This window comes from Mizuhopecten yessoensis, unplaced genomic scaffold (assembly GCF_002113885.1).
Source record: "Mizuhopecten yessoensis strain PY_sf001 unplaced genomic scaffold, ASM211388v2 scaffold2369, whole genome shotgun sequence".
Lineage (NCBI taxonomy): Eukaryota > Metazoa > Mollusca > Bivalvia > Pectinida > Pectinidae > Mizuhopecten > Mizuhopecten yessoensis.
In genome coordinates, this window is record NW_018404512.1 from 817,082 (window position 1) to 839,968 (window position 22,887).

Below are 22,887 nucleotides of genomic sequence, written 5' to 3' on the forward strand. Positions count from 1 at the left end.
TCAAGCTATCTTCCCTATATCCACTCACATTTGTAGTGCAGCCTTCATGCTACGTATAACAGTGAATCGCTCATGAATGGCAACGAGCTGCTTTGTGGCATCGTGGAATTTACTGACATTTCTTTTATCTGTTGAATCCGTTTCCCTGTCTTCATGTGATTCCAGAGATTCGACGCCGTAATCCGTGAATAGATATAACTTATGGACTTCCGCCATAAGCTTATTGGAGTCTTTGCGTAATTCCTCTACATCCCTGGGAATTCGGTTGACGGGTTAGTACAACAGTGCGTTCAAAAAGGTTCAATATAATTAGCTCTATATTAGTTTGATTAGCAATATATTACTTTCGCATGAATAGATTTGTTGAACATGACTTATCAAAATAACTTTTGACTATGGCATTATGCTATTTAAATATCCCAGATAAGTTAACAACAATTTTGTTTTTATATAAATAATATTAACGCTAACGATTTAGATAAGATTCAAAAAATCAAACGTGTCAAAGACAGACAAACGGCATTATTTAAAGAACAAAGAAATTATCTTTAAAAAAGCATCTTGTATCTTTTCAATCATACCAATCACCCGTGGTATAGACTCACGTTTGAATATGAAACCACAACACAGGCAAGAAAAGCACAATACAATTAAAAGACAAAACGGATGATCTCAAATAGAAGGTGATTTCATAAAAAGCAAGCTTTGATTAGACATATAATGTATTATGATTATTAAAATAGAGGGTGCTATAGTACATATAATACAAAAAGGCAATACGGTTTGTTAAATAGTGCAAACTATGTCACTTCTTCAATACCTCTGCATGAAGACGGAGCACAAAACAATATGTTTCTTCTTTTGTGTTAAAGGTTATTTCATAGCAACACGGTTTGTTTAAGACGACTACAGTGTTTATCGCTGTTACATTAATACTCACTTGTATTTTTATTTACAAATGACATTAGTTAAACACTTATTAGAATATCAAGTTTTAAATCTTATTAATAGACAAATGCGTGGAAAACAATATAAAGTGCAGATATCTTTTAGTTTAAAACAAATAGATAAATAAATTTCCATACCTTAATTTTTCCACTTCTTGCTCTTTTAGTTTCCGGAGAGCCATGCGGCATTCGGTAAGATTTGTTTTCACTTTAGCACCAGCATCGCCGCTGTCCTTTATGTCGACCTGAAGGTGACGACAAAGCTCCTCAGTTTCCATGACAACATCAGCCAAAACATTGTCGGTGTTCTGGAACTCCCTGAGTTTGCTAAAAAAAAGTATATAACAGATGATTTTTTTAATATAAATATTAAATTAGAAAAGAATACGGTGTAAGCAATGATTTAATGATGTCTATCACATTCTATGACTGAACATTAAATGGTTTCATAGCATTAACAGTTTACAATAAGAATAGTTAATTAAGAGAGGTAAAAATCACATAACATGTTCGGGAATCTGATAGTAAGTAATTACTGTGTAAATTATGATAAAAGCAATTGTGTTATGAATAGGTATACCTGCCTCTGATAAATAAATCGGAAGGAATTGTGTAATAGATATCTATTAATTATATTTTAAGCTACATAACCCCGTTACGGAGTGCTGAAAGGGAGTGATAGAGAAACATGCTTCTGGTTTCCCATACAAACAGGTATTAGTCTTACCCTTTCAGTTTAATATGCTCATCTAATGCGAATCTCATTTCCTTTTCAACTTGGATGAGCTTCCTCACTATGTCCTGGTTCGATTCCGAAACAGCGTTTACGTCGGCTGACTCTGTCGCATTCAGGTCTGACAAACTTCTCGTAGCAGTGGACGCTACTTCTTCGTGAAGGCGATCCACGTGTCTTTGTAAAACTTTCAAATCATTTTTGTAATCCTTCATACCTTTGTCATTTTGCTGTAACATGCTAGATAAGAGCAGAAGAAAAATATTTTACTACGATATGTTAAGCCTGAAATAAATAATTGTAAATGCTCTCTACAACAACCAAAGGGCAATAACTCAAAGAGATATTCAGACTTATAACATTTAACTTCAAAACGTCAAGAGAGAAATATCAAAAAATACTTGTATTACTAAATTTGTATAAAATGGCGTCACAATTTAATCAGAATACAAGATTATTAATATTATACATTTTGTTCTTGCATTGTAGATATGTATAAAAAATCCAAACCTATCATATTTTTTCGTCCACACGGCAAGCTCACTGACTCGCATCATCGCGAGGTCATACACTTTGGACTCATCATCTTGTTCTGATCTGTCAGACAAGGACGATAACTCCAGTCCCACCCTGTTGCGGTTTCTCTGTGAGGAAGGCTGTGTGCTGGTGTCGAGGGATGCGTCACTGTACACTTTGTCAACAGAGTCTATAAGTTTAACAAGGCGAGCTTTGGTCAGGTCAAATTCCTGGTGTGACTGTCGAAGCGATCTACAACGTACATTAATGAATATATCAATGTTTGTTAAAACCGAACCTTTGGCAAACTGGTAAGTTAAATGTCTTCTTATCCTATTGAAATCAGCATTTGTTAACACACAGATTTGGATCCCTTCTGTATTGTATATTGTACATGCTTTTACCTGCGAATAAATGGGTATGTATGAGTAATATTTTAGAGATGAATGCCCGTTGATTTCAAGTGTCAGTAACCAACTTCTGTATTAGGGGTAACTTCCGCACAGTCAAATTTTCGCTCTTTGCCATAAATCTACATTCGCCTAGTGTTAATATGGCAATTGACATGTAATAACTGTGCCATGATATATATACGCCCTCTATAAGGAGGGCGAAAGGTAAAGGTTAAACTCCGGTGAAAATGTCAAGATATACAGTATATTGACAAAGGCAATTTGCCTTGTGATATGATACAATACTCAATATCCACATTTTGAAAGCAGAAGCGTGGCCTCGGGGGATAACTTACATGTACCTAAGCGGCTAGAGGATGAGTCTACTTATAAAAAAACATGTAAATAAATGTTGATTTAATTAAATGGCAATATATTCATCGATTGCGCATCAGATTTAAGTTGCTGCATTATATCATTCGAGCAGTTATCTTGTAAATAGTGAGATATTACCAACGTTAAGCAGGAACCTATCTGTACGTTAAACTAAACCATTCATACACTGTAAACGTACATATTTAAGCGGTATTCCAATTTTGGCGTTTTTTTTAAGTTTCTGAATATGAGGCTTTCTATTGCGAATTCTAATACGCTAATTATTCTATTCGCTTATATGTCAGAATTCAAAAGAAGTTGAGTCCGCTTCAAACATATTTTTTTAACAAAAGTCAACAAGGGAGTACCGAAGTGTCAACAAAACCATAATTCGATCTCAAAATTGATAAAACTAGGGCAAAATACAACAAAGGAAAGATTTTCATGGAGACCAGGTCAATTTTCAACACATTCACCCTTATTATCAATCATGTATATCTATTGTTCTTTTCAAAGCTAAACAAACAAATAGAAATAAATAGACTATACAAAGGCAATTGCTGATATAAGTTGTAAGCTTTGTGATTTGTTGGATGTGATAGACAAAGGCATCAAATAATGCATCGAATTGGTATAAATATTAAAAGAAAATTCTTATCAGTCTACAAAATACAAATTTATAAAACGGATTACAGAATGTTAACGAATATTTTCATTATATCTATACACACATGTACGCAAGATTAAAACAACTGTTTAACAGTCACATTTCGTATATGACCTTAACCAGTTTCGGACCAATAAATTATTCAAAGATACAATGCACTTTGTGTAAGCTCATAATAATAAAAAGGATATCAACTATTTAAAATGCATTATATAGTGTTCAAAAATCACGTTTTTAAATCACGTTCCGATAATTAACATGACGCTTGAGTAAAGCATATGCACTGTGTTTATGCGAATAAGGTGTGTTGTGTTGTAGCAAAAGTTAATGTAAAAGATACATACTTGTCAGCATCTTCTAACTTCTTCCTCTTATTTAAATATAGGGTATGCAGTTTCCTCATTTTCGTTTTTGGTGATGCTGAGCTGGAACTCGGTTCCTGTGTATATTTTCTACGTAAGTTTTCATTTCCGCCATTTAGGTTAGATTCTCTGTCCATCGCTGATAAATCGGATATTGCATCGGTATAAAATGTCTCTAACTCTTTTTCAATTTCTCCAAAACTCGAATCCCGACCATCCAGCTCCTTCACATGCCTTCAAAATAATAAATATTTTATCATATCAGACACATGCTTATTCGATATATCTTTAAACTTAAAATTGTTTTCTTCTTACAGCTTTGCTTTACCAAAAGAATAGGAAAATAATCTTTGAAAACTATTTGAATGAAAGGAACCTCCAATCAGTTATGCTTGAATTGTCAGAAAGTTGTTGTATTTCGTTTCATAACAATATATATCGGTTCAGACTACCTTTGAAGCGCCACTTTGGAATCCTTTAATCCTTGCATTTCGTTGCGAACGACAGCCATTTTATGTAATATATCGCTGATATCGTAGTCTTCGTCAGTCATTTTTAACCTTGTCCGACCTTTCCGGGTGATCAGATCGTCGTTTGTTGCCGCAGTAGGATCAGCTAGTCTGTGTAGCTTCTCGATTTCTATTTTCAGTTTAAACAGGTCCTGTTTGGTCTCCTCAATTTGATCATTTTCTCTCGTCCTGTGTTGTTGATGAACGACAGATATCATCATAAAATTTAAAAAATGAAATTTATACGAACCATCAAAAATATGATAACAGTGTATTTGTTTATCTACAGTGCATCACGTTACGCCTGTATGTTATAATTCTATTTTTCACCTACAATGTGCAACATCTCGTTTAAATGAAGTGATGTCGTGTTATTATCCATCACTCAAACATTGACAACACATCACCTGTGACATAAGAATGAAATCTAATAAATATGTCTAATGTTTACACAATCATTATATTAATACTATCTATATGTCGTTATGATAACGTTCAGGCGCGTAGCTGCCTATACGCGAGTACGCAGTTGAATCCACATGATTCTGACAAACAAACAACAATTCAGCTAAAGTTGCCTTATGCGTACTTGACTGCATGCTTATATCAAACGTTCCTTGTCGTTTCTATACTAAATAGCCATTGAAGACACCTGCTCAAGAAGATGACATATTTGATGCATTTCATGACGACTTTAGTGGAGATCGTGAAAGCTTCAGACGTGAATTCGAAAGTTGCCCGGTCTTTGGAAGAAACAAAGCCTTCTGACCTTAGTGCAACATTTACATAAGTCTGGTAGTGTGGCTTATTATCATGCCGGTCTCAACACTCTCAACTGAGAGGCAGTTCAGTATCATGAGAAGGGTGAAAAACTACATGAGTTCCACTATGTCCACTGAACGTCTGTCTGGACGAGCAATGTTGCATAGTTAGACAAATGGACATTGACATTGAAAATATAATAATACAGTGAGTTCGCTGGCAAAAAGGACAGAAAATTATACTTCTGTTAGATAATCTGGGTATTATTAACATAATCGGGGCTCGTATTTGTTTGCTATTTTAGCTCTATTTAAGAGAAAAAATATGCCGAGTAAAGGGTTTATTTGTTGATTTAAGATCCTAAAACTTTCCATTTTCGAGTACTAAATAAAGCACCTCAGAATGCCCAGAATGCACCAGATTGCACCATTGTTTTTAAAAATGTCCAGGGGGCCAGGCCCCCGGACCCCCCTAGCACAGTTATGAATCCACGTTAATAGAGGCCTAGCTACGCCCTTGACGTTTAGCCTAAACGTTAAGACAAACTTCAGTTCATACACATACTTACACTTCGAGGTTTCGTTTTATATTTTTCTCAAGTTCATGGAGTTTCTCTTCTATGTCCTTCTTTTCAGTCAAATGCCTGATGAAATATAACAAGAGTACCTTAAAATAAAGAGTATATTACTTCGATGTGTATTCTGCCATATTCTAATGGCACTACATGGTATTGTATTTAGAAAGACGAAGTAAATCACTCATGGAAAGAGGCTTATGTAATGCGAACTAATATCAATATTTACCGTTCCTCCAACAGCTCAACGTGTTTGCCCTTTGCCTTGTTAGCTATCATGTGTGTTCCTCGAATGCTATAATAATAATCATAAAATTATAAATGAAAGGTTGTTAACGTGTTCAATGAAATCACATGTTTAAAAATTATGAATAATGATTAAATTTTTGATAAAAACATGTGTACTTTTCAAATCAATTTTGCAGTTCATGATAATGAATATTCAGCTATAAATTATGTGGAATTTTCTTTAATGCAGAAAAAATTAATACTGTATAAAGAAATCAAAGTGAGCTAAACGTGTTTAAAACATGGATTAGATGTGACACATACCGCTGTAGTTGTCCGTTTTGTTCTTTGAGTTGAGATTTCAATTTCTGCAGCTCTGACTGAAGGCTAATTATTTCGAACCAAATATAAAAAGAAAATGCTTATTCTATTTCTGTATGCATGTTTCTAAATTTGTAGTAATATTAAGAAGATTTTCTGGTATTTGAGAATGATGATATTGTTAAATTTTGTAAACATGCCTCAAACGATCGATATATGTTAAAAGTAATTCTATCCTCTATATGATTCTTCTAATTAATCATCACTGATACGACGACAGCGTGATACTTCACTTTCCTCAAAGTGCAAATAAACTCTAACTTTAAGGATATATATCCCATTGCATGCAAACCAATAGAGAATTTCACTTTTATTAAATCTTATTTGGTTTTGACATTACTGTAGAAGAATTTGGCTGGGGAAATACCGATAACGGGTGAATTGGTTGTAGTGACTGTATTATTATCGGAGGAACAGGGTTTTAATCTCGGTCTGGCCCGTTATATTTTGACAAGGTTTCTTTAAAACAAACTAAATTAAAGCTAAATTGCTTAATTCCAAATATACCTTCAGGAAAACATTAAGCACGATATTAAACACAAAGTGTTCATTGTGAGATAAGATAAATCTTACGCCTGTATTTCCTCGTGTTCCTGCGTCCGTTTTCGTTGCAGTTCCTGTTCAAAAAGTTTGAGTTTGTTAATAAGTTCTTGTATATCCTCTACGTCACGTTTAGAACTTGGTTTTAGCACTTTCCCCGCAACTGAAATATTCTGACTAGATGGTGTCATTTTCTGTTGACCCTTTGCAGGTTGTTGACCTTTGGCCGCGGGTGGGTCCGTCGTCCCCGGTTTATCGATTGCAAGATGATTGAACAATTTAGAAATCGTCTTGTTAAGGGATAGGATGTCCTGATGGTACAGCACGTTTCCATCCTTGTCCTTTCTGTAACATAATAAGAATAAATTCAGTCTTTAGATGTACAGTTGTCATGGTAATTGCACTTCGATTTTAAAGTTGTAATGATAAGTGTACTCAGTTTTTATAGCGGTGTAAATAAAGTTGTCATGGTAATTATACCTGTACACCTGCCTTATATATCAACTATGTACTGTTGCTAGTCACATTAAAAAGAAATATATACTAAAGACACTTATCACTACTGTAACATCCTCAAACAAAACTAACTATGAAATCAAGTGTTCTGGATGAGTATCTAAGGTCAATCGAGGGGATGTGTTTGTTTTATCTATTGTGTTCATGTAAAGCCGAATTTTATCATTCATAATATTATTGTAAGATATAAAAACCTTTATGATTATATATAATGTCTCGATGTACTGTATCTGTATTTATATCTTTGACTTACTGTTCCAATGCTGGTGTTTTGGTTTGTGTGGTCCGAGGGGACAGACTGATGGGCTCCTCCTTGATAACTGGTCGCTGTATTCCAGGCATAGCCTGGCGCTTGCCACGGTCTCTCTGGTGGGACAGCGTCACAGTTGTCGCCCTTGGAGTAGGTTTCTTACTTGCTTGTGGCGAATCTCGTGTTTTAACTGGAACCTTTGTTGGTGATGTCAGGATTGTTGGTGGTTTGTCTGTGACATACTCAGATCGGTCCACGACCTACGACCACAACATCAATGCAGTAAAGTAAGCATTAAGTTAAAACAATAAGGAATATCTCTTTGAACACCCTTTCCCTCTCGACGGTATTCATTATGATGCAGATTATTAATATAAAAGTGGTGGTACATGTTCGTGAACGATGTCTGTTATAGACTTAAAAGGCATTTAAAGTCATAGCTCGCGCGACTTTAAACAGTCAATGTCAAGCCGCATGTATTGGTGACTAGTGCACTACGTGGTTAATACAATTATCTGTCATTGGAGAAGATTTTTTCAATTATGCAATTTGACATATTACATGATTTTATAAACTTCACGTTGTCGATGACTTTCATGATTTCTAAATCCTACGTGTTATAACAGCGTATCGATTAAACGGCGTTATGCATCATAAATGACAATTATTTACGTATTAAAATAAGTGTTTTAGAATGCATAAGAGAATAGAAAAATTTATATTTTTAATAAGTTTAAGGGACAACTAGAACATAATGGTTTCTCTATAAGGAAACAGGGATATATATAGTTACATTTTATACGAAGATATTACTTTAAATAGGCGTGCATTGTTACGTTGTTTATTTACGTCTGTGTATCGACATTAGAGTTTAAAAAAGAAATAGTTGACGTAACAAACATCACTTCCTTTGCACTTTGAAATAAATGAGCAAACAGAATTATTTTCAGCAATATACAATTATTTGCCAGCGACACAACACAAAACAAGTCAACGAGTCGTCATAAAAAGTGTTTACGTCGTCCTTCTCAACCTCCCCGACATCTTGGCTACTACGTATTTGCTACAAATTGTATACAACGAAGATCAAAGTGGTTCTTCACAGTATTTGTGTGACGCTCCAAACGGATTTATAACTGCTCCTCCAAGGTCATGGCCATTTGATGTACTTTAATATGTAGCTTGTGAATGCGTTATTGAACACCGTATACGTGGACTGTATCATACATACAATTACAAATAACATACCAATCACCTTAACGTTTACGATTCCCAGCTGCTATTCATACCAGTTTTAAGATAAGCTCATACACACTGACACAGTCCTATTGGTTTAAAAAATGTTATATTTAGGATAGAGAGCCTTTTAGCATGCTTCCGTTGTCGCGTTTGCGCTATTAAATAATAATAAACCGTGAGGTTATTTATGCTGACAAGTTCTGTCACTACTAACATTTTGAACATGGTGCAATGGAAAGTTTAAACTATTCAACATGTACCACTGTAATTGAAGAAGTCAAAAATAAAAAACACCAAATTAAACTGTTTTTAGATGGCATGAATATGCATTATGAAGGTCACGGTGTAATAACGGGAACATCTAGCGACAACGTGTGTCATGAAAGTAGTTCAATGTTAAACATAACACGGTGACAATTTACAGAACCACATGATCATACCTCACTGTCAATACAAAACTACAAAATAGAAAAAAGTAACATCGAATCAAATGCAAATACAGCATGATCACCGAAGAAAAAACTTGAAAAAATTCAGTCGCGGTCCACAAGAAGAGTGAACATTTCCTAAGAAATGCACCAAAACGTTTGAAAAACGCAAAGCAGAAAACCTTGACCTTTACTAGTCAACATGTCGTATCTATCAATAAACTTTCTATTTAATACTTTGAACTTAATATTTTGAGTACTGTGACATGTAAACTCCATCGATAGTCTAGACTGGTATGTGAAATGTACATTGTACTACTAGGTAAAGGAAGTTAATCATTGAATCATTTTGTTTATCTTATAAATGACCAAATCCAACAGGTGTAACTCAATAAAGGAGACATAAAGTAGGACATATCTTATACAGTTGTGGGATCGCACAACGTTACACGATGTGCGGTGTGCGCACGATGTGCGCACGGTGTGTGAACGATGTGTGCACGAAGTGCGAACGATAAAAAAATGGACGATCATTGCTTGCGCATTTTTGTGCGGACGATCGACGAACGTTGTGCGATAACAATCGTGGTTGGTGTAAATTGAGGAATGGCTAAACAAAATACGGTTTAGTGTTTAAAGACATAAGCTTGATTTTTTAGTATGTTTTCCTATGCCAACTTCATCTACAAACTTATCTTTCTTTCTATACTTTCTTAAATTCAGAATCGACACATGTAAACTTACAACAAAGTCTCGGCAACACAGGTAAACATAGCCACTTTGTACNATACGGTATCACATATCAGCTCTACCCATCAGGCACAGGCCAGGTAAAACTCCGGTCACTCATCAAATTGTTATTTACCTTTTCTGTTACCTAGCTAAGAGCCAAATCCATTAATTCTTGACAGTATAACTGTCACTGTAATACTGTGTTACATGCATTGTAAAATTGTAAATAATCTTAATTATTGTGATGAGAAATTACAATAATAAATACAGTGTACGTAATTGCATACGAGCCTTCCGTAATTTTTTTCCTTCCGTAATATTGATCAACAAATTGTACCTAGTCGCAGAGTTGTGCGGAAAGAAGCGCACAACGGGGAAAATGATTGCTAAATCGCCCAGTTGTGCGCACCATGTACATGTGTGGACGATGTGCGGACGGTGTGTGAACGATGTATACACGGTGTGCGCACGGTATTTTTGGTGCATTGTGCGGTCACACAACTGTAGTTCAATAATAAAAGAATTTTTTTTTTCCGAAAAAGCAAAGTCAAAAGCATCACAGGACATTAGGTCATTAAGATACATGGCAGTGTTTATTTATTTTGAACGTTTGAGAAACCTATTGAAACTTTAATGTAGTTTTTGTTTAGTTGTACCATTAAAAACTGATGTGAAAGACACGAATGCTCCAATCACGCAAGCCACTGTTATGTCTATGTGAGTTATAGGTTCCATTCTATATAGAGGTACGATAAAACGGGCACGGCTGTCTGATGTTTACTTTTGAGAGTCTGTTGTGATGTTTCATGTCTGAGTTTATATCAAATATTAATAACTGTTCTTTCATCAGAAAGCAAACGTCTCAGAGTGATCAAGGGAAGGCCATCACATGCATCAAAGAATTGACAGAATAATCACGGCTAATGGTTCTATCATCAACTAGAGAATCATCAAAATGATGTTTCTTATTAAAAGAAAACACCACCTTTCAGGCTACCTAAAAACACGGAAGCCTGTAAGTGTCAATTTGAAAAAAATATGTTTTTCTTGTATCTCGTTTTACCGCGTTAACAAAAAGTTTTTAATTTTATAAATTGACACTAATAAGCTTCCGTACTTACACGACAACATGCACGTTCGAAATGTATATATTCTGATATATCTCTATTTATAATATTGTAATTAATATTTTTAATCATTGAAGTTACTGATGATACAATAACGTAACGTCGTATGTCGGACATCTCCATTTCATGAGTCTGGTAATAACATATTTTGCATTATTTGTTACTGTAATGAATGAGACCACGAGTTTCATTTTACCGCATCAGTTAGAAGTGTGTCATCTAAAACTTGTCATCTTTTTAATTTTTTCACTGAGATATTATTGCTTGATCCAAAAATGTTTATCGACTCTTCTAAAACGTAATATTCGACATTCGAGATTCGGAGATATTCGAGACCATGCTAATACCATGCTATTATCTTTATTTTTTTCATTCACTTTTTAATTTCTTTCCATGCCAATACCATGCTATTGTCTAGGCCATGCTATACGAATAGACACGAGGCAGAGAACGTAGTTGCTGGAAGGGTACAACACATGTTAAACACCTGTTTGTCAAATGATAAAGAATCTTATAATGATTAAATCAATAATATATATTTTATCTGGAAGATGATTTGGTAAATTCCATAACCTTCAAACAGAAGCAACGTTAATCTGTTTAATAATGCAAAAACACTGTTTCATCAGCTGTTTTCAATGGAATCCGAGACACAGTATAAATCTTTTACATTCGCAAATTAGATTATTTTACAGTCAGGTATGAAGCTTCGCACATACATTTGTATATGTGAAATCCAACATCACACTGGTGACAAAATAACCATTTTCTACCTATAATTTAATTTTTGTCCCGAACTACTAGACTAACGAGACTCCATTCGCGAACGAATATCTATTTTATTATAGATTTCGTGACATCTCTGACATGATCATTTTTATTGTCCGCCTTTTCATCATCAATAATGAACCTATATGTCAAATCAAGTATCACCTTAGCGTGAAAAAAGATATTGGATAGCATTAGATTGAATTTTTGTTTTCCTGAGAGGGCGGTGTACCACACTTTTAATAATGACAGGATCTGATTGAACTCGGTTTGGTTTCATGTGAAAGAGAATCTTGTAGTGTATAAAGAAGAGATATATATGCAAACCTAATTTGAGTGGTGATCGGGATATGCCTTAAACAAGCACAAACAAAAATGTACTATGCGCCCCATGTACACGTATGTTGCTACACTGTATGTAAGTTCCGAACCTGTTAATAAACGATATATCACGATCGTACGGAGTGTTTAATTGACTCTATTGTTGTATGCACCCGTACACAGGGACAACCTGAACTACTTTGACATAGCTCATTGTGCTTATTTTGATAACACATAACTTTAAACAACGTAAATACACAATCGCAGACGTTTTCTTTAACAAAAGTTAATGTGTACACGTAATAATTGAAATTATCTCGGGTGATATTTTGAATGGACAAACATGCAATCAAAATACGTGTTACATCTTATTTAATGTTTACTTTTTGTGACGATTCCCATTAGTTCCTATAGTGGGTTTCGTTTTCGTTTTCACATTCACCTAACACAATTTTTAAATATTTGGTTATTTCATTAGATATAAAAAAAACTATTGGTGATATTTTATATGTGATAAACAAGAAAAACAACACCGCCCGTCGTGTGTTGAGATTCTCTATTCAGCAAATTAATACGCATGCAAAGTCAGCTTTAACTCACTAAAACTGTCTGCATTGCCTACACAAACAAAGTTTGCCAGAAGAATCTATATAAGAGATAATTTATATCTGTATATTAAAATACGAAAGTACAATATATATAGTAATAATTAAGTGAAGATTGCATGATATAAACAATAACATACCTCTGTGATTTCTAACTTTATCCCTTCGAATCCAGCTTTGACATTTTTGTAGGCTCCTTCGGTTTTCAGGGAACTTTCTAGTCGTCGAATGGCCGGTTTGATGTCTGCAGGCTGTCTGTTTCGAATCTGTCGGGGGAAATTAATCATAGTAATTTATACTATCATGATGATCATGGGAACAGCACAATACTGACCTAGCAGAAGTATTGTTTTCAAAACATAAAAGTACAATTATAGAGAACAATTTTTTTCTCTTACCCTGGACAGGGATATCCACCATTTTACCGGTGCGAGATTTTCTTATCTCACCCTAGGGTTGAGACAAGCTACACGAGTTCTTTGCACGTTCTCAACAATTGTATGACGTCATAGCAACAATACCATGACGTCACGGCAACAATACAATGACGTCACGTCGACAATTCAGCCGCATCACATCAACATTGTCTTGCATTGATGTAACGTCTATGTAAAATACAACGGTAAACAGGGAAGAGAAAAATAATCACTCATCCCCTTTGGAGTGAGACAGGGTGATCTCAACCTTTGGGGTAAGATTCTTAAGCTGTCAAACACTCGGCAAGCCTCCTGTTTGACAACTTAAGAATCTTACCCCTCGGGTTAGGATTACCCTGTCTCACCCCCAAGGGGGTGAAAGATTCTATTAATCTACAACAAAACGTTATAACATTCAATGAACTTGTAGGTAAGAAAGATTATGTTGGTATATTGCAATGGATGTATCTATTTGGAAAAATCGTTTAATGCAACCAAAACTTAACGTTTTGAAATGGTATATATTCCAATGAACATGTGTTTTCATGCAAAAAACAGCCATTAAACAGTTTGACACGAATCGCGTCGAGCAATGGCGATATTATTGAAGCATTTTGATGATGTACCTTCATCTACTACAAATGTAACAATATAAAAATGGCTAAAAATGACTATTCCTCCTTATTATGTAGATGAGTCCCGCGTTGACACAAGATGAGAGTAGAAAGTTCTCGATGATACATGATAAAAGTCTACCTCTCACGATAACACACGATGAGAGTCTACATCTTCCGTTGATACACGATGAGAGTCTATATCTCCCGTTGATACACGATGATAGTCTATATCTCCCGTTGATACACGATGATAGTTTATATCTCCCGTTGATACACGATGATAGTCTATATCTCCCGTTGATACACGATGAGAGTCTATATCTCCCGTTGGTACACGATGATAGTCTATATCTCCCGTTGATACACGATGATAGTCTATATCTCCCGTTGATACACGATGATAGTCTATATCTCCCGTTGATACACGATGATAGAGTATATCTCTCATTGATACACGATGATAGTCTATATCTCCCGTTGATACACGATGAGAGTCTATATGTCCCGTTGATACACGAGGATAGTCTATATCTCAGGTTAACACGTGATGAGAGAGTTTCTATCGGTTCAGATTAAAACCTGATTAGAGTTTATCTATCGGATTTACACTAGATAAGAGTTTATCTCCCGGCTAAACACGTAATGAAAGCCTAACTCTCGGATAAAGTCATTGTGAGAGTCTAACAAACGCGTTCTCAATATTTGTATTACACAGACACATAAGAATAAAGAACATGCAGCTTCAAATCCTACAAAATATATTAAGGAAGCATAAATCGATTTTTTTTTTTTACGAAACTGACAAAATTAAAATTTATAGAAAACAAATACGAGCAAATGTTTTCTCAAAATGCACAATCTGATAGAAAAATGATGTATTGTTTAGAAATCAATGTTATCTTTATGCTTACCTTTGTAACCTGTACCTGGAAATTCTTGAAAGAATCAGCCACTATCTTGGAGTTGAGAACTTTCTTCTCTGTCAGTAGCTTCTCCAGACGTTCCTGAATCTCAAACAACCTTTGTGAGTTGATGGTCATCTGAAATTGACAAACACGACAGGTGAGTATATCTGGATGTTTTCTCTCAGTCTGTAGAGTGTATGAACCTTTCCGAAGATGACGGGAAGTTGATGTCGGGGTTTCCTTAGCATCCTGTTTCCGGCTGGATGATCCCGATATGCTACCAGTCGAATGTTGTCTCCTAACGTCCTGTCGCTTGACACTGGCATTTTCAGAATTCATATCATTCAAAGACTTTGATACAACTAACTGTTTCTTTTGGGTACCAATAGACTGCGAATATGTTGAGGATTGCCTTTTGATAACTTTCGAACTATTGAGTTCAAGGGAACTCTGCCTTATGTTCACTGCCATGCTCGGGGACAGTTGTTTTAAGAGCTGTCGGTAGTGATGAGCTGCCTCAGCAGTCTTGGTCTGATCTAATATTCCACAGTCTAGTTATAAATATCAATCCCATGTAACTTATGCATATATGACCGATGTTACCTCGTTCATAAACAACAAAGCGTGCATTATTTATCTGTGTACGCTGAGCTTTTGATGTGATTGAGAGGAAAGCCTATTACCTCTGGGTTTTTAATTATAAATAAGCTATTGATTCAGATTGATGATGTAGGTTTTGATAACTTAATCAGGTATATATTTCGTTGTGACTTATATGGCAAGGGCCGTCTGGTGTCTAGTAAAGACCGGTTAGCTTCGTACATATTCATACGTTAACATGTCCAAAAACGATTAAAGACATACCTTAAAGAGACTGAAAGTATATACAATTGTGGACCCCATTTACATTTTCGGGATGTACTAATTGTTGTGAGGCCATACAACTGAGGCAGTATAGTCAAACTGCACAATGAAGCTTTGTTTTTCAAGCGACCCATGCATTACAATGTCAAGTTAAGAGTTGTACAATACAGATGTTGCGTGACTTATGCAACACAAGGTGCATTGCTACATGTAGAAACGTCTTTTGTCAATGCGGGATTAATAAAGGAACAGTAAGAGAAGTCTCTATTACAACGTTAGTACTTCGTTGTCTAAATACTTATACGTATTCTATATCGATAAAGCACTGGTAAGCAGTGTGATAATGTAAGGGCATTTTATACTGTCATACTGGAAATGCAACTGGAAATTCCTTTTTTTATTGGGAAAAAATATATATCACAGCTAGTGTAATAAAAAAGTGTAGTGGTAATTCTCTGACAGGCCTTGTTCATGTATCATGTTCAAATATGGATGCTCTTTCATGATACAATACAGGTCAACGAGCTCATTCTTTAGCCTTTGTCATACATAACTGTGGTAACAACGGACTAGTGATAGAGGTTAAATCAACAAACATGTCTGTTCCTCTTTGCTTTGTCGTAGGTGTGTCACATTTATTAGCATATACTAGATACAGATTAGAGCTCTGAACATAACCAGTTCACCGTGCGTTATATAGGGTGTTATTCCCCTGCCCTATGTATGTAGTGACGGTCAAACGGTCAGATAGAAATCATCAATAATGTATAACTGGTCGATACTGATTGGATTGCTTAGCCATAGCTCTCGTTACTAACTAGACATACGATGGTCTGTGTCATCAGTTAGATAATCAAAATATGTTCAATTATATCCAACACCGACTCTGGCCTAGTCTTCACACCCCTGGAATTATATACGAACTTTGTTAATAAAAAGACCACTTATAGCCGTTTTATTTTTCAGCGATTGAAACATATGACTATCGTTCAAAATCCACGTTGAGCTTGATTGCTGTTTATAAAAGACAAAATATTGAATAATCTACTGTACTACGAACAGCTAGACAATTGATATAACATAGTAAGCATATTTATGCCGAGGTTTAAATCCTCTAATGCATGTGTATACAAGAGATTATTCACGTGTTTAGATATATTGATCACGTTAATGTTTATTATCAATATGAGCGATACAAAACAGGATATTTTGTGACATCGGTGAGCTTGATTATTGAATCTAGCCTGAATAGCCCCGGACAATATCATACTAGAGAAACATGAACATATCAAGGTTTAACGGCGTGAAACGAAACTAAAGTGTTATATTATCAACGGGAGAATTATGTATAAATATGTGAATTTGATATAAATATCACTTTTTATTTAATGGTATAAATTGCGTAAATAGCAGATAAGCATTCACACTAAATATTTATATATCACGTCTACCATATGGATTGCATACACAGAGATAAAAAGACTATCAACTAGTTTACGTAGGTAGAGTGGCACATATAATGTGTATACCTATAACTGGTATCACAATGTTTCAAATGTGCATTGAAATAACGTTTTTGCATTTATCTTCGTCTAAGCAGACCTTATAAAACATGTATTTTTTCGCTCACAAATGAATATGTCTAGCTGGCAACGACACCAAAATTGCAAGATCTTAAGCAACGCTGACGCATAGAATGAAAAGGAAAACAACTATTGTGCCAAAATATTCCAAATTACGGGTTGGTGAAGCTGTTTTCAATTTCACAATGTAAACATATTTTAACATCTTGTCTGTCCTCTTAAAAATTACGGATAATTGACTTATTGCTCTGATACCAGGGACATTCCTACTACAGAACAATTTCATACTTGCTAATCAAAAGCAATGTATGTAAAATATACGTTTCTGATTTTTCTGTTTTAAGATCAGTTGCTTAGAATTGGTACAGATATTTAAAAAAAAGAGATAAAACATTTGTTTAGTATTGTCTATTGACATTGAGCAGAGACCGTAATTCCCAGTTCCTTTTTCTTAAATCTGTTTTAATTTTTCCTTTTCTTTAACTTAAGTGTATGGATTAATTTCAACACCATTGATTAACTAATGCGTCGGCTGTTTTTATATTTTAATATATCAGAAGCGGTAAACAATAAGTCTTAAATCCTGTGCTTTCGTGGCCGCATGCTTGGGTACAGCACATTAAAATGAAGGAGGAACTATGTTGTCGATTTGCTTCCACGACATATTATGATTCGATATATAAAAAATAGCTGCAGAAGTTGCAATGTTGATGACGATGCAATGACAGGTGGGCGGCGGCTGATCAGTGAAAGAATTATTCCTGACAAGAGTCGTCTATCCTAGCCCAAACGGGAATCAGTACACGTCTTTGATTGGTCGGCCGTGACTGACATCAATACAAACGATTGGGTACGATGTACTTTTCTATCATTGTCCCCGGTATTTTCCATTTAGAAGTGGGCCAATGGTAAATATAACAATGGTATATACATTTTTAATCCATGATTTATAAAAGCATGGTTTCTCGCTATGGGTATATCCGTACATTATTGCTGTTTTAATGTTTGACATACTGTTGAACAAATCAATAAAAATATAAACTTTTCATCTGAATAAATAATAGCTGCGTTGTAAACATACATCGAACTGTAATATTCACCTCTGCCTTATAATCAATCGACCGCGATATGACGTCATATGCAGGCTCAAAATGACAGAAATACCATCCATGGAAATCAAAGCTAAGCAAGAAATCACCGGCGGGTCTGATAATTCGATTTAGATTAATTTTAAGTGCAGTGTCAATATTATCGTGAAAGGAAATCAATGAAAGCCGCATTGTCTGTGCGATAATTGGCTCGATGATGGTGTAGTATGATTTATGAATGTGTGGTAGAGATTGGTGTCCAATGCTGTATGGTACAAGCGTACTCGGCCGTTTTCTAGCCCCTGTTTGTACTCAACACGGTATAAGCCGGTGATAGAAACATTGATGTGCGTTGATATATATTCAAAAGCACTTCGTTAATTGGTATGAAAATATGACGCACTCGAAAAATGTTTAACCATTTGCATGATTAAACAAGTAAAAGTTATAAATGATATGCCTCTTGGTTAGAGTTTAAGAACTGATAGTCTGTTAAAATATAATTCATTTTATTTAATTCAAAGTTCCTCCTGTATGTGATTTTCCGGACATCTGATCAGATATGGAAGTAATTTGGGTATCCTAGGTTATAGCATGCTAACTAGTCATAAAATATTTAATATCTTCACATGTAGATGACAAGTAATTAGTTTCTGATGAGAGATAAGTACAGTCATGTTAATACTACATTCTCCATATCTGCTCTAGCATTCATGTTCTGATGGAATAGAGGGAACAATTCAAATATGAAAACAACTAAGAATTTCTTCGGCAGATTAAGTAGGATCTGAAACAGTACGCTATTATTTTGAGACAGCAAAAGCAGGCGAACTTCATTTATTACTTGTTGAAATTAATGAGCTGTTAGAAAGATCAGAGAAAAATATATACAGCATAAACTAATCGAATCCGCTTTTATATCGTGAGAGATGTGGCCGTCATGCTTACAAATATATCTTCAATAAAACATGGTTATATTGAGCATACAATGTATGCCAATAAATACATCCATTTCAAATGTAATTATTTGATATAGAAAACCTACCTTGATTAAAGACAATCGAAATAAAACGGAGTATCCTTCTCAACGAAATCCGTCTTTGATCACATCAGGTATATTTGAATTGAACTAAATACGTGTTCTGTTTGAGGCATGCTTGCCTAATCCATCGACATACTTAAAGCATTCAGATACGGTAACCGAGGCCGTCTGCCCAACAATACTAGTCACTTGACAGGATAGAAGGGCTTGTCAATAGCGTGTCGAATACTTGGACTCAAACACGAAGTTTGTAAATTTTTGGATTTCCTTGTTTGAGAAATAAATCCCACCTACTTTTTTTTCATTAATACTAAGTTACCTTTCAGAGCCGATCTATGCACAATCTGGAAATCTGTATAAACCAGGAATTCATTTCTATGTGAATCAATCCTCAGTAATTAACAAAACATATCTGTTCAAAACAGATAACGCTAGTTCCAGAGAACAACATACAAACAGGTAACGATAGAGTGCATCTCCATATCAAAAGCTACACAGAGTTACCATTAGTACACTGGCCTTATGAGACTCTAGTATCTACGGTATTCCAGACTTAATTCTCTATGAAAAGAAGTGGTCCACATTGCCTCTTTATCACAAAGCAATCTTCGTATTGATCAGTGCGATAATTAACTATACCGATATTATTTATCAGCAGGAACATTTCACATGACGCTAATACATCCAGCCTGCAGGCCCTACGGTGGAGCCATGGAATACCCAAGTTGCCCACATTGGTATGTTTCGTGCCAGTGCTACTTGTATACGTGTTTGATGGAAGGTGAGTTACCGGGCATGTCCTATCCCTACAACGTCAAATCCTGTTACACCAGCTCTCCGCGTGCTGCATGCACATTGATTCCTCTACATAATTCATGCGCAAGTAAGATTTAATGTTCCCAAAAGTAGCATAAACATGTACAACGCGCTCTTGATCACCTGGGCCATACACAACGCTTACATAGGGATGCATGTCACCCGAACCCCACACAGGACATTAACATGCAGACACATACGATATAACACAGAAGGCTTACTTTATAACATATACATAAACGTGCAGAGCATACATTTGATGATTCTCTGATGAACACAACTGGTCCCGTTAATAGGTTTACCTTTAAAAGTAGGTCTGCTTAGTGAATTCATACCAAGACGATGCTTTACATATGATGAATTGATATGTTTTACAAAGAGCTTCCAGTCAGAGTTCTTAAAACTGGATCGTGTTCAAGTCCTGTTAAAAATGAATCGCTCAAGTTTTTAATGTGAGTGCATTTATCACACAAGCTACACCTTGTATGTTGTACCCGTGTTAACGCTCCTGTAAAATTGTATTTCATATACTTCTTTATCTTCACACAAAGAGAGAAACAATCATTTGTTAAAGAAAGAATAACAACGAAATACATCTGTAGACTATTGTTTATCCTTATTTAAAGCAATAAATATCGAGGCCATGTTATCATACATACACACAGAGTGGTCAGAAACGATTATAGAATCGTCAAAGCATTACACAACAAGGTTGATAACCGACATAGTTGGTTTTTAAGTCCAGTGAGATAAACGCTTTTTGTACTGGTAAATCAAGAAAGAGAAAGTTATCGGTCAAATGCACGAGTCATCTTTGTGTATCAGTTACTGTTTTCTTTATTCATTCAAAGTAGAGTGTTCTCCCTCATATATTGAACTTAAAATAAAGTAGTGTTTTTTTTGGTTTTACTTTTAACTATGTACTTATATCCTAGAAAGCCAAATTGTTAAAGGGTCATGCATTTCTTTTTGTTTTAAAAACCTTAAACTTCGAACAAATGTAATTGCGTAAAATGCATTTTATACGTAATACATTTGACAAGAAAAAAGGACATGAACAAATGTATATATAACAAATATTGAAAATAATGAGAAATATTTTAACTTGATAGTAACTTTCATCGTAAGAACAGTCAATGCATACATTTGCAAAATGGCAAACATCACAGTACACACAACAACTACATGGTAAGTGCATATAACAATATATTTGGAGTAAATCTCATTTTTAAATCCTTCACACCCTATAATAATAATGAATAATAATAATTGGAGGTTCTTATATACCGTTTTATCACAGCCTAGTTCATAGGTCGTCTCAAAGCGGTTCACAAATTATTACCCGTGGTTATAGGGCCTTTGCAACCAGCCAATACACTTCCCAACTCCCTGGGGAGCATACAGCCGGAGCTGCCATTTCGGCGCTAACAGCTAGCATTAAACAATTCTAGCACTGCCCAACCACGTACTTATTTACAGCTGGGTAGACTGGAACAAGCGGGGTAAAGTATCTTGCTCAAAGATACAACACATTGCCTATCAGTTGTGTAACATTTAATATACAGTGTTAACACTAGAAAGCATTCTACAAAGGACATAGTTTTGGCGTTAACTTGTGATGGTGTTAGTAGCCAGGATGTACCGTTATGTATTGAACTCTTGAAAAAAGATGTGTTTGTGTTTAGTTGTATAACATGCACTATATTGTCTAGCCGTAATGACATGCTGAATGGAACACGGATATTTCTGGTAAGGAATAGATACTTGATATCAATAAGTAATACGTTCAAATCATTTCAATTGTTGAAAACAAGTTGATAGAGTATTTCGCATCCCACATTACTTCAGGAATAATTTTGCAATTATTGAAGTATATAAAATAAATGTCTGTTGTGCAATTGGTTTTTGAGTTTGGTTCCAACCAATAAATGATCGGTCGTGGATGCTACAAATCGAAACATTCTATCAAACACAGTGGTTCATGATAACATAACGTGGAATACAATACAAGATAATAGTACACCACCAGGACGTTTGAACCGCTAATTTGAACACTTACCCTTATAAACGAGCTTTACTTTCCAGTGAAAGCTGGCTTGTTAACTTGTGAGTATGTTTGAATGTATACTACTGTTGATTACCTCGCGTGAATATCTGACAATAGTGTATCAGTTCTCTGTTTGACCACCTCCAATTATAGCACCATTTACAGCGCATTAGGGAGCCGCTACTTATACCACGGCAGGTGCGAGTGGGGATTACGGCTGGCCAATAGATCGATCCCGGGATGTGTGGTAGCTATCTAGTCCAGCAGCCAGATTACAAAGTGTCGGGTCCCTGATACGCTGGTAAGGGCCGGGCACATTAACGTGTGTCAGACTATACAGAAGAGTAGGCATCGCTGACATGTATACTTTATGTGCGTCAAAATGTAAGCTGTCATTACTTCTTCTTTCGAGACTTACAAAAGAACAACCGATATAACTGTAAAGCATAGCTGAAATAAACAGTTATGTTAGTATGAATACAAAATAATAATAATAAAAACAACTACTATAGAATCAAATAGTTATTTATTTATAGA

The 22,887-nt window shown here is 35.3% G+C and overlaps 1 protein-coding gene across 3 annotated transcripts in view; it reads right to left on the minus strand.

Annotated features, from left to right (window-relative positions):
• LOC110445793 (hyaluronan mediated motility receptor-like) overlaps positions 1–22,887 on the minus strand; it is a 33,715-nt gene that overhangs the window by 5,061 nt on the left and 5,767 nt on the right. The window contains exons 1-14 of one of the 3 annotated variants that reach the window (XM_021490583.1): positions 19,491–20,459; positions 14,917–15,045; positions 13,113–13,238; positions 7,756–8,012; positions 7,020–7,331; positions 6,390–6,452; positions 6,067–6,132; positions 5,832–5,906; positions 4,445–4,690; positions 3,975–4,226; positions 2,191–2,448; positions 1,675–1,920; positions 1,086–1,274; positions 29–253 (exon numbers count right to left, since the gene is read on the minus strand). In XM_021490583.1, the coding sequence (XP_021346258.1) occupies positions 29–253; positions 1,086–1,274; positions 1,675–1,920; positions 2,191–2,448; positions 3,975–4,226; positions 4,445–4,690; positions 5,832–5,906; positions 6,067–6,132; positions 6,390–6,452; positions 7,020–7,331; positions 7,756–8,012; positions 13,113–13,238; positions 14,917–15,045 (2,444 nt within the window). In that variant the 5' untranslated portion in view covers positions 19,491–20,459. Of the gene's footprint in view, positions 1–28; positions 254–1,085; positions 1,275–1,674; positions 1,921–2,190; positions 2,449–3,974; positions 4,227–4,444; positions 4,691–5,831; positions 5,907–6,066; positions 6,133–6,389; positions 6,453–7,019; positions 7,332–7,755; positions 8,013–13,112; positions 13,239–14,916; positions 15,046–19,490; positions 20,460–22,887 lie in introns of those variants that run through there. The other 2 variants (XM_021490582.1, XM_021490584.1) reach the window with 2 other exon arrangements.